Genomic DNA, 15264 nt, shown 5'->3' on the forward strand with positions numbered 1-15264 from the left:
GATGGCAAAATCATTCTCATAGGCCGAATATCTCTCTTAAATCCTTAGGATAAAGGGTAGCACCTGCAAAGTGTTTCAACTAATATGGCAAAAGAGAAGCGTTATCAGCATCTCATTCGATATTTGAAAGTGTCAAGAAACTACCTTGACCTTTTTGGGAATTATTATTAGCCAAATTTGTATAATTCATATTTATCTTCTCAATAGGGGCTAGAAGCAAGCTGGTCTGGGTGGAAAGCTTGATTCTGAGAAACGAGTTCACCTTATACAGCTTAAATTGAATATGCCCTAGATTTGAATAGAGCATGTTGTGGACGCAATTTCAAATTGCAATATTTTGAGCAATTTATCTCCTAACAAACCAGATTTGCTGTGCAGCTTAAAAGAGAAAAGCAATTAAGAATTGAATGCCAAAAGGCGCCAAGATGCAAATTTAAAATCCATAAACTCGGCATTTGTCGTCATGCTGTTAGTACTACATTAATTTAACTGTTCTTATTTCGTTTCATGATAAAAGAAATGAAACCAGTTATGGCCAAGAAACCGAATATTATGTGAACATAATGCCGATGCCCCAGAGTCCCGTAAGTTTAACGAGGGGGAACGTTGTGAGTTGCTGCGGAGACCGCAACTCTACATTTATACCCGATACTTAGTCAGTATGGCTCTCCTCCGGCAGACGCCGCTAATATTAAACGACACGACAAAGAGAGAGACAGAAAATCAGTCTGAGCTTGTCGTCGGGCGCTGCGTGGCCACTGCAAATTGATTTCTTGCTTTTGGCTACAAAAATAATCCGATCTGATCCAGATTCAGCCATCTGATAGATATGGTCATTATCTATGATTCTGCGTTTTTAGTTTTCTCTAATGTGCAATATTGTGGATGCAACAGATTTTCGTCCTTTGTGGGGGCGGAAGGGGGTGGGGCGAAATTCTGAGATATACGTTTTATAGTGAGATCTAACAGAACTGCGGATACCAAATTTGGTTACTCTAGCCTTAATAGTCTCTGAGATTTGTGGATGCCCCAGATTTTCGTCCTTTGCGGGGGCGGAATGGGGTGTGGCGAAATTTGGACACGAAACGGTCAAGGTGCGATATCACAGGAGTGTGGATACCAAATTTGGTTGCTCTGGCTCTTATAGGTTCTGAGATCCTTGAACTCATATTTTGCAATTGGCAAAACCGACCATGAAACCTGTGTGTTAGAGAGAGACAGAGCGAGAAAGAATGAAATTATTTTCTTGATTCTGGCTATAATAATTATACGATCTGGTTGAGATTTTACACTCTAAAACATATTTTTTTGGTTTTTTGGTTTTATCGTATCTTTAAAAATGTGGATTCCAAAGATTTTCGTCTTTTGTGGGGGCGGAAGTGGGCGGGGCGAAGTTTTGTAGCAGTGACATATTACAGAAGTCTGGATTCAAAACATCGTTGCTCTAGCTCTTATAGTCTTTGAGCACTAGGCGCTGAAGGGGACGGACAGACGGACGGACGGACGGACGGACGGACGGACAGACGGACAGACGGACAGACAGACAGACAGACAGGGCTCAACCGACTCGGCTATTGATGCTGATCAAGAATATATATACTTTATGGGGTCGGAAACGATTCCTTCTGGACGTTACACACATCCACTTTTACCACAAATCTAATATACCCCAATACTCATTTGAGTATCGGGTATAAAAAGGGAGCTACTCTTTGGGTCAAAGAACTAAGGCCATTCAACTAGGGCCAACCTATAGTGTTATATAGTTATATTTATGAGACAGTTATCTACCATTACCATTGAAAATCTGTCAATCGAATGCATCGAGCTTATTGGAATAAGCTGAATACAGATACATGCCTTCGAGCTGTTTTGATATTCATAAGAGATGTAGATGCCCAGAGAGCATTCCATTTAAAGTTTGTAAGCTTTCACAATTCATGTGGTGCATACACATGTACATATATGTACATGTTGTTTACTCATAAAATGCAATTAAGTAAATGTGGGCAAATGGGGATCCTGATGAGATGAGAAATTGCTGGGGAATTGTGTTCGTACTCTGCTCTCTGGGGCTCAAATGAATGTGGTCTGGGGTGGTTCTAGAAGGGTTTTAGGGTGCATCTAGATGGGTTTGGGGGAGCAAATGCAAAACGAACTCGCTGCAGTTCGAATAGTCGAAGATATGTTCAAGTTCTGCTTAGGTTTAATGAGCAAAGCTCTTCTGTTTGCAGCTTGTACATACTCGTATGTTGGTTTTAGTCAGAAATACTGTTAATACTTGTTGAAATATATATTCTAGCTTGATTCTGAAATGTTCTAAGTAAATAGGACCGTGTGTGCAGAAATTGTTGGGAGCGTGGTGATTCATAGGCTATAAATTTAACGAGGGGGAACGTTGTGAGTTGCTGCGGAGACCGCAACTCTACATTTATACCCGATACTTAGTCAGTATGGCTCTCCTCCGGCAGACGCCGCTAATATTAAACGACACGACAAAGAGAGAGACAGAAAATCAGTCTGAGCTTGTCGTCGGGCGCTGCGTGGCCACTGCAAATTGATTTCTTGCTTTTGGCTACAAAAATGATCCGATCTGATCCAGATTCAGCCATCTGATAGATATGGTCATTATCTATGATTCTGCGTTTTTAGTTTTCTCGAATGTGCAATATTGTGGATGCCACAGATTTTCGTCCTTTGTGGGGGCGGAAGTGGGCGGGGCGAAGTTTTGAAATATTTTTGTAGCAGTGACATATCACAGAAGTCTGGATCCAAAACATCGTTGCTCTAGCTCTTATAGTCTTTGAGCACTAGGCGCTGAAGGGGACGGACAGACGGACGGACGGACAGACGGACAGACAGACAGGGCTCAATCGACTCGGCTATTGATGCTGATCAAGAATATATATACTTTATGGGGTCGGAAACGATTCCTTCTGGACGTTACACACATCCACTTTTACCACAAATCTAATATACCCCAATACTCATTTTGAGTATCGGGTATAAAAATCTGTTCCATGACTAGAGAACATACATATTAAAATAGAGAAACATTTATAACAATGCTAATCAATGTTTAATACAAATGAGAGTCTGAAATAGAGAGAACAATAGTGGGATGAACAGAGCATAAAATAGGAAAAAGAATGGCAATCAGAGGTATCAGAAAATAATTCAACTCGCCTCAGTTAATTAGCCCACAAATAACGTCAAAGGTAAAATGTGCTGGCCAAGTGCGAGGATACCGCAAACACGCACAATTTAGATTTGTATTGATGTGATGGATAAACATTTGTCTAAAATCGAATTTGGACATTAATTAAATGCCCATTTGCGGCGGAATAGATAGATGGCACTGATGGATAAACGAATTACATGGAAACGAGCCTGGAAGCACGCAGATGAGTGTGAATTTCCGCACTAATTAACATGCGCTTTGATACGTTTGGTTATTATTATATTTTATTGGTACGTTTGATACTAAATGATGGTTTCCAGACCGCGGACAGCCCACTGTTATGTGAATCGAAATGAGTTCTGTTTTGGTTTTGGTTTCGTCCTGCTGCTTGCCGAGTGGTATCCGGTTCTCAAGTGCTGCGCGGCGTTGCATCCGACCTTGAGCTGGTGCTGCCCACTCCCCCAAGGCTTAGCTCCGAGTCCACACAAACACCCCCTCGGCTGGCCTGCACTCACTTGCTGAACTTCAGACCAACTGCAAGGAAAAAGTGTGACAAAATAATTAATGGCAAAGTTCCTACTTAATGAGAAAGTCATTAAAGTTGTGCCATGGAAAGTAGGCGTTCTGTAAAGCGATTTCGCTGAGAATTTGCATTTGTTTGGATTACCAACCTCCAGCATTTCGCTGAGCCTTCATCTTGGAGGGCTTCTTGCGAAGGTCCGCCAAACTCAATCCGCCGCTGCCGCTGGGTCCATGGGTGTCGATCTGCATGTTCTCATCACTGTCCGAGGCCTGACTCTTCAGCATTTTCTTCAAATTAATCAGCTGGAAACGAGGGAGTAAGCATAAGCCTCGGATCAATAGGAGGTTCTAATCTGAGATAGTGTACTCACATCTTGCTCTACACGATCCTTGTTGAACAGTCGCTTGGATTTCTCGGAATTGGCGTACTTAATCTGGTTTTCAATGCACATGGAGACGCCGTCGCAGGAGTTGACCCAGGCCTGGAGAGTCTCGACAATCTTGCCAGTGTTGCCGGGTGGTAGGTCCCGACCCTGGGCGTACTCCACCTCAAGAATGCGTGTGTTCTGGAACAGTTTGCCATGAATGATGTCTGAAAACGGAACATAAAAACGGAAATTTAATAAGTTTTCCTCGGCTTTTCCGTCGCATATATAAGTAGTCCCCTAAGCGTCTTGTCAACTTCTCTCTGACTAATTGCCCAGAACGAACACTGTCTGAAGTTGGCAAGAGTGTGAAGCGTGAAGTGGCAGCATTGGAGTGCAGTGAAAACGCCCAGCGACAAGCCAACACCATGCCCAGGATTACAGTTTTCCTTCGACATTCACAAGTGGGCACTCGTTGACGCGCCCCAGACCTCAGTCGAAGAGTTGTTTGGTGAAACCGGAACTGCAAACTTTTTTATTCAACTGCCTATCCACCTGCCTGTCGAGCCTGTTGAGTGCTCAAAACCAGCGTTTCACAAACGCATTTGAGACTTGTTCGTTTAAAAACCATAGGGGGATTTATTCGTAATGGCGATTTTTGGTTTGGGTAAACCTTTTAGAGATGCCTTTTACAGATGACATGTGACATTGCAGATGGAAATTCGTTGAAAAATGTTCTCGGACTGGATGGTTGTAGTTTTTGTTTACCAGGCACACATAGAGCCCTTCATATACTGCACAAATTCGGTTACAAATAAAACTCTTCGTGCAAGGTCTCGAATTTCCAAAAAGTGTTATTTAAGCTGTCACAGAATCCTTAACTAATTAAACAATGGGATTAGCCCGAGTGCTCCCATATTTGCCAGGCACTCAATCAATCTCTCCTTTCCTTCCCAAATGGGAGTAATCCCACCAGGCCACCCCAAATCAATTAAACTGATTAGGAAACTGCTTCCACAGACTGCAGCCCCCATATAATAAATAATCAAACAACGGCATCGAATCCAAACCGAAACGAAAATGCCGAATACTGGAAAGTGGAGACACGTATACAATATACGTTATCCGGGCAATCAAATACAAGTGCTTTCACTTTTCCTTTGGATATTTTAAGGCTACGTCTAGTGTAGCGATTAGCTTTGTCAAATTACTGTTTCTGTTGGTCAACTCTATTGCCAAATACGACTCCAGGGGACGTAATCCGGCAAATGCACTCTGAGGCATTGCTACAAGAGTGTAATTAATTTGAAACTGAAATGTTTGCTGCCTGTTTCAAATTTGTTTTAAAGAGGAACTTAAATTTATATCTGGCAGATTAGGCGGAGATCTTCGTCAGTCAGGCTCACAGGATTCGGGGATTGTGCTTTGTGAACCGATTCATAAAACTACAGCATCAACTTCCCAAGTCATGGAAAATGGTTGGCTTTCCCTCTATAACTGTTTTCTGTTTCGGCCATAACTAAGCCGAAGTTAAGCCCTTAAGCGCTTTTTCCCCCAGCTGACTTTACGACCACTTGTCCCATAACGGGTACACAGGACCAGAACTCGCACTCGGACTAGGACCAGGACCAGGACCAGGACCAGGACCAGGACCAAGTTTTTATACCAGATATTTAAAATGAGTATTGGGGTATATTAGATTTGTGGTAAAAGTGGATGTGTGTAACGTCCAGAAGGAATCGTTTCCGACCCCATAAAGTATATATATTCTTGATCAGCATCAATAGCCGAGTCGATTGAGCCCTGTCTGTCTGTCCGTCTGTCCGTCCGTCCGTCTGTCCGTCCCCTTCAGCGCCTAGTGCTCAAAGACTATAAGAGCTAGAGCAACGATGTTTTGGATCCAGACTTCTGTGATATGTCACTGCTACAAAAATATTTCAAAACTTCGCCCCGCCCACTTCCGCCCCCACAAAGGACGAAAATCTGTGGCATCCACATTTTTAAAGATACGATAAAACCAAAACCGAAGAATCGTAGAGGATGACTATATGTTCTAGAGTGTAAAATCTCAACCAGATCGTATAATTATTATAGCCAGAATCAAGAAAATAATTTCATTCTTTCTCGCTCTGTCTCTCTCTAACACACAGGTTTCATGGTCGGTTTTGCCAATTGCAAAATATGAGTTCAAGGATCTCAGATCCTATAAGAGCCAGAGCAACCAAATTTGGTATCCACACTCCTGTGATATCGCACCTTGACCGTTTCGTGTCCAAATTTCGCCACACCCCCTTCCGCCCCCGAAAAGGACGAAAATCTGGGGCATCCTCAAATCTCAGAGACTATTAAGGCTAGAGTAACCAAATTTGGTATCCGCACTTCTGTTAGATCTCACTATAAAACGTATATGTCAGAATTTCGCCCCACCCCCTTCCGCCCCCACAAAGGACGAAAATCTGTTGCATCCACAATATTGCACATTAGAGAAAACTAAAAACACAGAATCATAGATAATGACCATATCTATCAGATGGCTGAATCTAGATCAGATCGGATCAGATTTGTAGCCAAAAGCAAGAAATCAATTTGCAGTGGCAACGCAGCGCCCGACGACAAGCTCAGACTGATTTTCTGTCTCTCTCTTTGTCGTGTCGTTTAATATTAGCGGCGTCTGCCGGAGGAGAGCCATACTGACTAAGTATCGGGTATAAATGTAGAGTTGCGGTCTCCGCAGCAACTCACAACGTTCCCCCTCGTTTTCTTTATGGCCCAGACTTGTGACATAAATATTCAATGAAATATGCTAAAAATTCGCACGCTGATTCAATTCAATTTCGCTAACACTCTTTAAGTGATTTGGTTTGACAAATTGTCAAACATATTTTTAATTAGCTTGAGAGCAAATTGAATTTGATGCCACAAGTAGGCGACGAATAATTGAAAAACATGAGCAGACGAGCAGATGGATGTCGGATTGGATATGATTGGAATGAAGATGGGAATGGGGATGGGTTGGACTGTGCTGGATGGGGGATGCGGGATGGGAGCCACAAAAGCTGTAAAATTTTGTAAGTCATTTTCGCGTTGACATGTGTCTTGTCTCGCCTGCTGGCGCCTCTCCCTAGCCAGCGCCGGAGGCTCCGTGCATGTCACAGAATGCGGGCTGTGGGCTTTGGGCTGCGGGCTGCGAATTTTTGCTGCGGTTTTTTTCCTGTTGCGTGGCACGAAACGCGAAGCGAATACAATCAATCATGCTTACTGCTGGGCCCACAAATTCTGGAAAAAAACCGTTGACGGACAGCGAAATGAATCGCCTGAGTGGGCCGTCGACGGCTGTTGTTGTGGCTGGGGCTGTAGCTGCCGTTGCGGTTGCGGCTGTTGATACAGTTTTGAGGGATATAAAATTGTTAAAGCCTCCACCCTTATACGAGTATTGTATTCATAATTGGCAGCAGGCCCGTGCAGGCATATATACTATAGTTAAGACCTCTCCTGTGTCTCTGGCTAAGGCCACGTTAAATAACCAGTGCAATCTCCGGAGAGCGCAAATTTCTCTCAGGTTGCGCACCTGTCGCCGACAGCTTTGCATTTTCCTCGGGTGCGCCGTCGTCTCCGCACCTGGCGCAATAAAACAGAACTTATTAATTGAAATTTTACACAAAGACCAGCAGCGGGTGGCAGTGTCAGTAGGGCGTAGGACAAAGTCGACAGATAAATTTAACAACGCCTAACCTCAAGGGCGGGAGCTAACGGGAAACTTCTGCCATCAATATGAAGTCGCGGGAACTATGGCAAAGTTTTCACCTAAAACTGACTGAAAGTGCTCGGCGAAGACAACGACGACCTCACAGAGAGCTTAGCATCCTCCGAAAAAAGTTTCGCCCGCCAAGTAACAGGCATATGCCGGAGGCATCCAAAACTAAGAAATTCAGGAATGGAGTAATCAGAAACAGCTGCGCAATCAAAGTACACCGGCTTTAAGAAGGGGCGGTGCCAGACGAATGGGTAAGGGGATGCAGCCGCCAAATGGAGCCTGTAACGAAGGACAAACTTGCAATCAGCAGGAAGACAGCTTGGATCTGGGAACAGATAATGCACTTTGGGAAACACCCAGAAATACTTGCAGATCCTAAATGGATCCGAGTCCTTCATTGTGTTTTTGTGTTTCATGGATATGTTTTCCCTTCGATAGACTCGAATTAATAATCTGTTTTTGCATTCAATTTTCATTGAATGCAGGTGAAATTTGAACTGCTTTTTCGACAGATAATATACAGATTACGAAACGGTGCAAGCCGATTGAAATTTGTTGGTTGAAACAAGTGTAAAGTGCTCTCTTGCGTCAGTAAAACATCTGAATGTTTTCAGGGTTTCTTTTTTTTTGTTTTGTTTTTTTTCTGCTTTTCTGAATTGCAAATCCCCATAGAACCACAAAGCACAAGAAAAAAAAATAGAGGTAGAACTTGAGGCCATCTCACAAAGACGCTCTTGAGCACCTAGAATTATGCGGAACTTTCCTTTGACATAAAGGCTTTCAAAAGAAATTAAAGCCTGCGCCCCGCCAAGAGGAGAACCATGCCCGAAAACTGCTCACAGGCCCAAGGCTCAGGCCCAGACCATTCCACACACGCAATATGTCAGAAACAGCGCGCAGTGCTCTGAGCAAAGGATGATGCCGGTGGCGGAAACAACTTTTGTGGCATGTACCACGGTGCAATGGAATTCACGAGTTTACGAGCATTTTCGCCTATTTTACAGCCGCTGTTCGGATTCGGATGCTGCTGATGCAGGCGGTATTGCGCCATCATGAGTTATTCTTCGCTGGGAAAACATTTTCAAATTTGCGCGGATATTAAAAACCGCTCAAGTGTCTGCTGATGCTGATACCCTAAAGCGTTAGCATGCTGCATATTCCTTAATGGAGTGTTTCTAGAGCAGTCGTAGTGTTCTGCTGCAAATCGAACTCGATTTCTGAATTAGATTTCTTGTGAAGCGATTTTCACATGTACTCTTTCGCTTTGAGACGAAAAATTAATGTTTAAATCAGGAGCCAACCAAACAAAATCCACTACTAGATCAAGGACCAACGGTCCAACGGCTTTCAAGTGAATTTCAATTATAGAAAGCATTTAGTTACCATATCCTCCCCCTGCCCATCCAGCATTCCAGGCCTCCCTCCCCAAGCCAAATGCTTCGCTAATGCCAGACGGAGCAGCATTAATGAGAACGCAAACAAAGAGCCACCTGCCCTGCAGCCAGGGGCGGGCCGTTTCCCGTTCTCCATTCTCTCCAACTACATTAAATTGCGATGTCAGATTACAACGTCTAATGCTATGGTACTGATTTCGCATTTCGAATTTCAGGTAGCATCTGCCCCTTGCCCTGCTCTGGTGGATGGCTGATGGCCCAATGATGGCTATCATAATATAAATCTCAGTCGTGTTGGGGCGGGAATCGCTAGGATTTGGAAGCAATTAGAAGGGGCGCAGGTGCTAGGGCGCAGACGCCCACTCACACTTCGTCCATTCAGGTCGAGGGGCCTGACCAGATCGAGATAAAGATACAGATACCTGGGAAATGTTATTTATGAGACAGTTGGCCGTGAGGCATAAGGCGTTGATTTGTCACTTTGTTTGCTCGGATAATGGACAGCGAAAGATTCCATTAAAATTTTTTAGCATGTTATTTGCTTTGCTTTGACCACCCTCTGGGCAGGCAGCGCTCTCCGGCGCTCTCTCCTCACTCTGGTTTACCCGGATTCAATTACGAGTATTTGGCAACGTTTTCATAGTTCTGGTCAGGCACCCATGGCTCTGGCCATGCTCGAATTCCGGCGGCAAATCAACTGCACTAACAATCGTGTCGGAGACCGAAGTGCTTGAAACACAGCACTTGCCACAAGCCTCTTCCCCATTCCGATGCAGTCCATTCCGACGCTTCGCCTGACCAATATTGCTGCAGCTTAGACTAGTGTCGGTTTATTTTTGTTTCGGTACACATGTTCTATGGTCGCCAAGCTGAAAGATCAACACCACCAACAAGTTTTGCAACAGAGCTTACTGGCGCATTCTGTATGTAAATATGAATGTGTGGGGTCCGGGACTCGAGGGCTTTACAACTAACCATCCAACAGTTTGGTTGTTGTTTTTGATTTACGGCCTTAAGCAAACAGTTGCAGTGTGGTAGAAAACAAAGTGGCCACTATGTAAACTGCGGATTTTTGAGAGGCGCAAAGATTTATTGAAGCTGTCATGTGGAGGAGCACAGCCCAACCACCTCACATTCAGTTTAATAAATGTAGAAAACAGGAAAACAAAATAAAAAATTGCGCTGAGAGAATTCGAAGTTGATAGTTGAATCGGATGCGAATTTGGAGCTGTATAGATTACACCTACATTCAATCTCAATTAGAGCTGGTACAACAAACCCTTGGATGTTCCATAGTAAATTCATCAAACTTAAATATTCTGCTTTCCGGTTTGAATACCTTTCAATATACAAATTCCACAAATACGAAACATGAACATCAATTGGCTGTAGTTAAAATCCATTCGTTTTTGAACAAAACAGATTGAATCACCATCAGTGCCGACATGCTGCGAGGCATAAGCTCCAACGAGCAATCATTGAGGCAAAAGTGTTCATCCAGCTGTCGTTGCTGAAACGCCGTAAAAACTTATCTGCATAGTGGGAGGATGAAGCGAGGCGCCAGCAACTGGTGGCAGGTGGCTGGGGCCTATCTCCCCGCGTCACTTAATGAATCCGGCAAAAGAAAGCACCCGTCACAGTCCAGTCGATGGCACAGCCATCTATTTTTTTAAACTGGGGCGCCAGGACGCGTCAGCTGTCCCGGCTAATCAAGTGCACTGCTCCTGTGAGCAGGGGCGGACTGGAAATTTATGTGATGGTTGCCTTCACAAATGCTAACTAAGGCTCCTCCGCCATTTGTTAGTTACTGTGTTTCTCGTGAAAAAATTAGCATTTGATTTAATTATGCAAAATATGATGAGAAATTATACTGCCACCCACCAGACAAGGGTGGCCATGAAATGGAGAATTTCTCGTCTGTGTGTCCGGTTTCCGTGAATTGTGAGAGCAGTTAAGACAATAGCCCGCCCGCATAAACGTGACCAAGGTTAAGAACAAGTTGAAGGCTCCTAATTGCACCTGATGTCTAGGCAGACAAGCCAAATGTCTGCTGCCGCCGTCTGGGCTAATGTTTACGTAAACTTTTTCAATTAACTTTCAACTGAAAGCGTCTCTGCAGAAGTTCTGCTGTTGACCGACTCGACGGCAAGCCTTTGCTTACCCGCATAAATTGCCTCGATGATGATGTCCTCCAGATGACGCACATTATCGATTTCCAGTTCGCTCTGGAGCAGGGCGTATGGAATGCTCTTCGTCTTGATGGCCAGTGACACGATGGTCAGGTGCTGCAGCTTCTTTTGCATGGCTGGGTTCAGTTCGATGTAGTCTCCGAGGTTGGCGCGGTATTCCTTGTATGTGCCATAGGCGAACAGGTTCAGAGTGTTGTAGTATTTTGCGTCGGGACCATCTTTAAGCTGTGCAAGCAAACAAAGTTATCAAAGGTCAGAGATACTTCCCGCAAGGTGCCAATCAATCACAAACCTCCGCCACATTGGGCTCCACGAGCAGCTCCCCGAAAACGAAGACATTCGGTGCCTCCAGCACCTGCTTCAGCACGTCCAGCAGCGCGGGGCCAGTGGCGTTCTTGGCCAGCACGCAGAACTTCTCCAGGAAAGTCTCCTTGCTCTTGCTCGGTTCCTCGGTTCCAAGAAGCATGTCTTGAGTCATTTTAATGGTTTAATTCTATGGTTTTTTGGCAAAACAAAACCGGGATCTTTGTGTTTTATTTTGGTTAGAGATGTGCGAGATATCGATAGGTCCGACTGTCAAAAATATACTGAAATATACCATCTAATTTTCGAAATATACCGTAAACATACCGATGAAAAAACGAACTTAGCCCACCTAAGCCCCCTATATTAAAGCAGTTCAACGACTTGAAGTAAATGTCGGAAAATATTACTGTTTGTAAATTATTCTTGTAGCTCCATGCCATCTTTCCTCTGAACTTACAAAAACTACGATATTTTTCATCTGACCTGCGCTAAAGCTATTAAATTTTCATAGTTTTCGGTGATATATGAAACTACTCCCTTGGTCTACAATGGGTTAATCGTTCTCCGTCAAGAATTTGAAGATTTTTTCCTCGATGTTGATATTTAATTTTATATTTCTAGCTAGCTAGAGCTTCCATGCCTCAAAAAATAATTTTATGCGATTTATAGATACATTTTCTTCATGAAATGCTAATTTTAACTACTATAAAAACTATAAAAAAAAAGTTTTAGAAAAAAAGGTCAAACAAATACTCATCCTTTGACCTCACCATGACTACAGTAACCAAGGAAAGTGCTACGCGAGCTATTGGATAGATTTCAATTTCGACTTTAAAATATACAGAAAAGAATACATATAATAACTAACCATACAGTATACAGTATACTGTAGTGTTAGAGATATAATTTACCGTAAATAATCCCCCTGAGTTCTATCTAGTGAAAATTCATTTAAAAAGCAGCGTAGTTCTCAGAAATTTTAACTGAAATAAAAGCAAATACTTTCTGGCCTACTTTCCATTTATATTTTATATTTTTATGTGATTTTCCCTCTCTTGTAGCCCTTTTTATAATATCCCGAACACATTTGGTCACATCATTTCCCCTACTTTCATTCCATTATGTTTAAAGCTTAGCATCTTTATTTGAAAACACTTTGCACACAATTCGGCCCACTCACAGACAAACACGCCCCTTGGGGAGCTATAAGGAAGGTGGACGAGAGATTGGGAGGGGAAAAAAAATATTCTTTAGGCCACTTTCGGCTGCCAAAACTTTGCTCCTGCCGCCACACTTGTTATTATTGTAAAGGGGATGGAGAATATGAAAAAAGGTGCAGGGTTAAAGTTGAAAAACCCTTTATTTTGTCTCCCAGGAGGGGATGCGGTGAAGCGGCTTTTCTATATGGGATTTGCCTGCTCATCGATTATGAAAAGTTAACTAAAGGTCAGGGCCCCTTAGGACAACACGCAGAGATCACGACCAAACAAAGAGAAGAACAAAAACTTTAAAATGCTACAACAAAATACGAGTATCCATTAGTTAAACATATTGTCTGCCATTCTCTCTGCTCTCGGCTCTGTGTACCTTTCACCATCCCGTCTCCCATACTCGACTATGTACATATACTGTATCTCTGGTCGATTGAAAGTACCAACGGGTACGGACACAACACTTGACCAGAAATTGACCAGGCTGTTTCCAATTTTTCCAATTGGATTGGCACGTCTGCCCAATGCCCAGTGCCCACTGCCCACTGCCAGACCCTCACCAGCCAGCGGACATGGGTGGCTCTCGTTGGTGGTACATTTTTATTGGATTTTCCGAATTTTGGATTTGCGCTGCCATTACAAAATTGTAACTGTAACTGCCTCTGTTACGGCCTCTCTCGGCATTTTCTGCTCTGTGGTGTGGTTGAGCAAAGTGCAGCCGTGATTAGTTTACCGTGTGTGCGTTTGAAACGTTTTTGAAATAATTTGGAAATGTTTCACTTTGGCTTAGCTCGCATTCTGTGGGGAAAAAGTTAGCTCCGGTGCCGAGTTTTTGCTACCATCCACAGTGACGTGTAATCACTTTGGGGCAGATAGTTTGGCACAGAGCAAATCAAGTACATATCTATATAGAAGACCAATGGTTAATTGATGGAGCGAAAGAGGAATTTTACATCAGATTCTGGACAAAAACCAGTTCGATAAAGGACACAGGGTACCACATAGTTGTGCACTTTTTCTCGCATTTTCTCAATGCTATGTCATTCTGGAAAACTTTCTTCGTTCCGTATTTGTTCTTTTCTTCATTTTGTTGTTGTTGAGATTTTACTTTGTCATTAATTTGACGCACAATGAATCGGCAGTTGGCAGTTTGTTTCGGTTTTTCCGTTGAGTTCAATTGTTTCGGCTTGCTTTCGAGATTATAGAACGAATGCTTTCATTTTAATTTGCGATTTGCGGCAAGGCAAGCCATTTCGTCATTTGCCACACGACATCTCGAGAAGAGAATGCCACGCCATGCCAGTTGACAACTAAGCTCTAAAATTAATTACACTTTTTCACTTTCGAATCCATCATCAGGACTCACATCCTCAGTACTGAATGCCCCCTCGAGTCGGCTCTAATCTCTGCCACACCCCCACTGCTGTTTTCGTATTAGCCACGCGCCCAACAATTTGCTTACCAGGCCATAAAAATATATGAAAACAAAATATCAAAACAGTTTCATGCCGCATAAAAAATGCGAGCACTGCGAACGCGTTCGGCATGCAAATCGCGGAGTTAACATTAACAGAGACTTAATGGACAGGCTACAGGATAACAGTGGATAACGTAGTATAACAGTGTTCTAAAAGCAGACTTCAACTTCCCCTGCGTATCCTTTCGGGTAGCAGCTGCTGTCGCTGTCGTCTTGGGCTTATCATTTTTTTTATCAGCCAGCCGGACAAGGAATTGACCTTGCTAGCAGTTTTACGCGCTGCTCATTAGAACCTAAATTGCTTTCCCCGGCTCTCAGTGTGTGCTTCTGTGCTTGTGTGCCCGCGATTATTTGGCTTACTTTGTGTATTGTTATGGTTATGGTTGTTGGCGGACTTATCGATGGAAATGACAGGAAAACCAGAAAAGTTATATTCAGACTTTTCCGTCGTGAACTTTTTCAAGAGTGGATTATTGTGGGATTCATCAGAAAACGAGCCAAAAGTGAATAAAAAACTCGACTCGGGAATTAAATTTGCAATAAGTGAGGCAGCGGAAATTTCAAATATGCAACAAAAGGTTGCACAAAGGGACTTGATGAAAATTCTCATCCGCTTGCCCTTTATGACAATTTATCAGGGATTTCGTTTTTTATTATTTTTTGGTGTTGTTTAGCAGCAAACTATGTAGCCGATGGCGAAGTGAACGAAAAAATAAAAGAACGACATTAATTAAAATGCGATTTGTTTCTCGTATCGCAGAGGGAGAATGAGAGAGAGAGAGAGAGAGAGAGAGAGAGAGAGAGAGAGAGAGAGAGAGAGAGAGAGAGAGACACAAAAATATAGTCGTTCTCTGTTGGTGGGAAT

At 43.2% G+C, this 15264-nt stretch overlaps 1 protein-coding gene across 1 annotated transcript; it reads right to left on the reverse strand.

Annotated features, from left to right (window-relative positions):
* Window positions 1-3443: 3443 nt before the first annotated feature.
* On the reverse strand, window positions 3444-11966 carry LOC108160610 (COP9 signalosome complex subunit 7). The gene is made up of 5 exons (XM_017294724.2): window positions 11698-11966; window positions 11378-11630; window positions 4075-4295; window positions 3853-4006; window positions 3444-3715 (listed from the first exon to the last, which is right to left on the reverse strand). Exons 1-5 carry the CDS (start codon window positions 11881-11883, stop codon window positions 3693-3695), a joined length of 837 nt encoding a protein of 278 aa, XP_017150213.1. The 5' UTR covers window positions 11884-11966; the 3' UTR covers window positions 3444-3692.
* Between the last annotated feature and the right edge of the window lie 3298 nt (window positions 11967-15264).

This window comes from Drosophila miranda, chromosome 3, assembly GCF_003369915.1.
Source record: "Drosophila miranda strain MSH22 chromosome 3, D.miranda_PacBio2.1, whole genome shotgun sequence".
In the NCBI taxonomy this organism is placed as follows: domain Eukaryota; kingdom Metazoa; phylum Arthropoda; class Insecta; order Diptera; family Drosophilidae; genus Drosophila; species Drosophila miranda.

Bases quoted from the DNA above. Each gene is read 5' to 3' on its own strand.
- LOC108160610 (XM_017294724.2), bottom strand. From the start codon at position 11,883: ATGACTCAAGACATGCTTCTTGGAACCGAGGAACCGAGCAAGAGCAAG. The intron at 11,631-11,697 runs GTTTGTGATTGA...TTGCTTGCACAG, and splicing joins TGGAGCCCAATGTGGCGGAG to CTTAAAGATGGTCCCGACGC. The intron at 4,007-4,074 runs GTGAGTACACTA...CCTCGTTTCCAG, and splicing joins AGGATCGTGTAGAGCAAGAT to CTGATTAATTTGAAGAAAAT.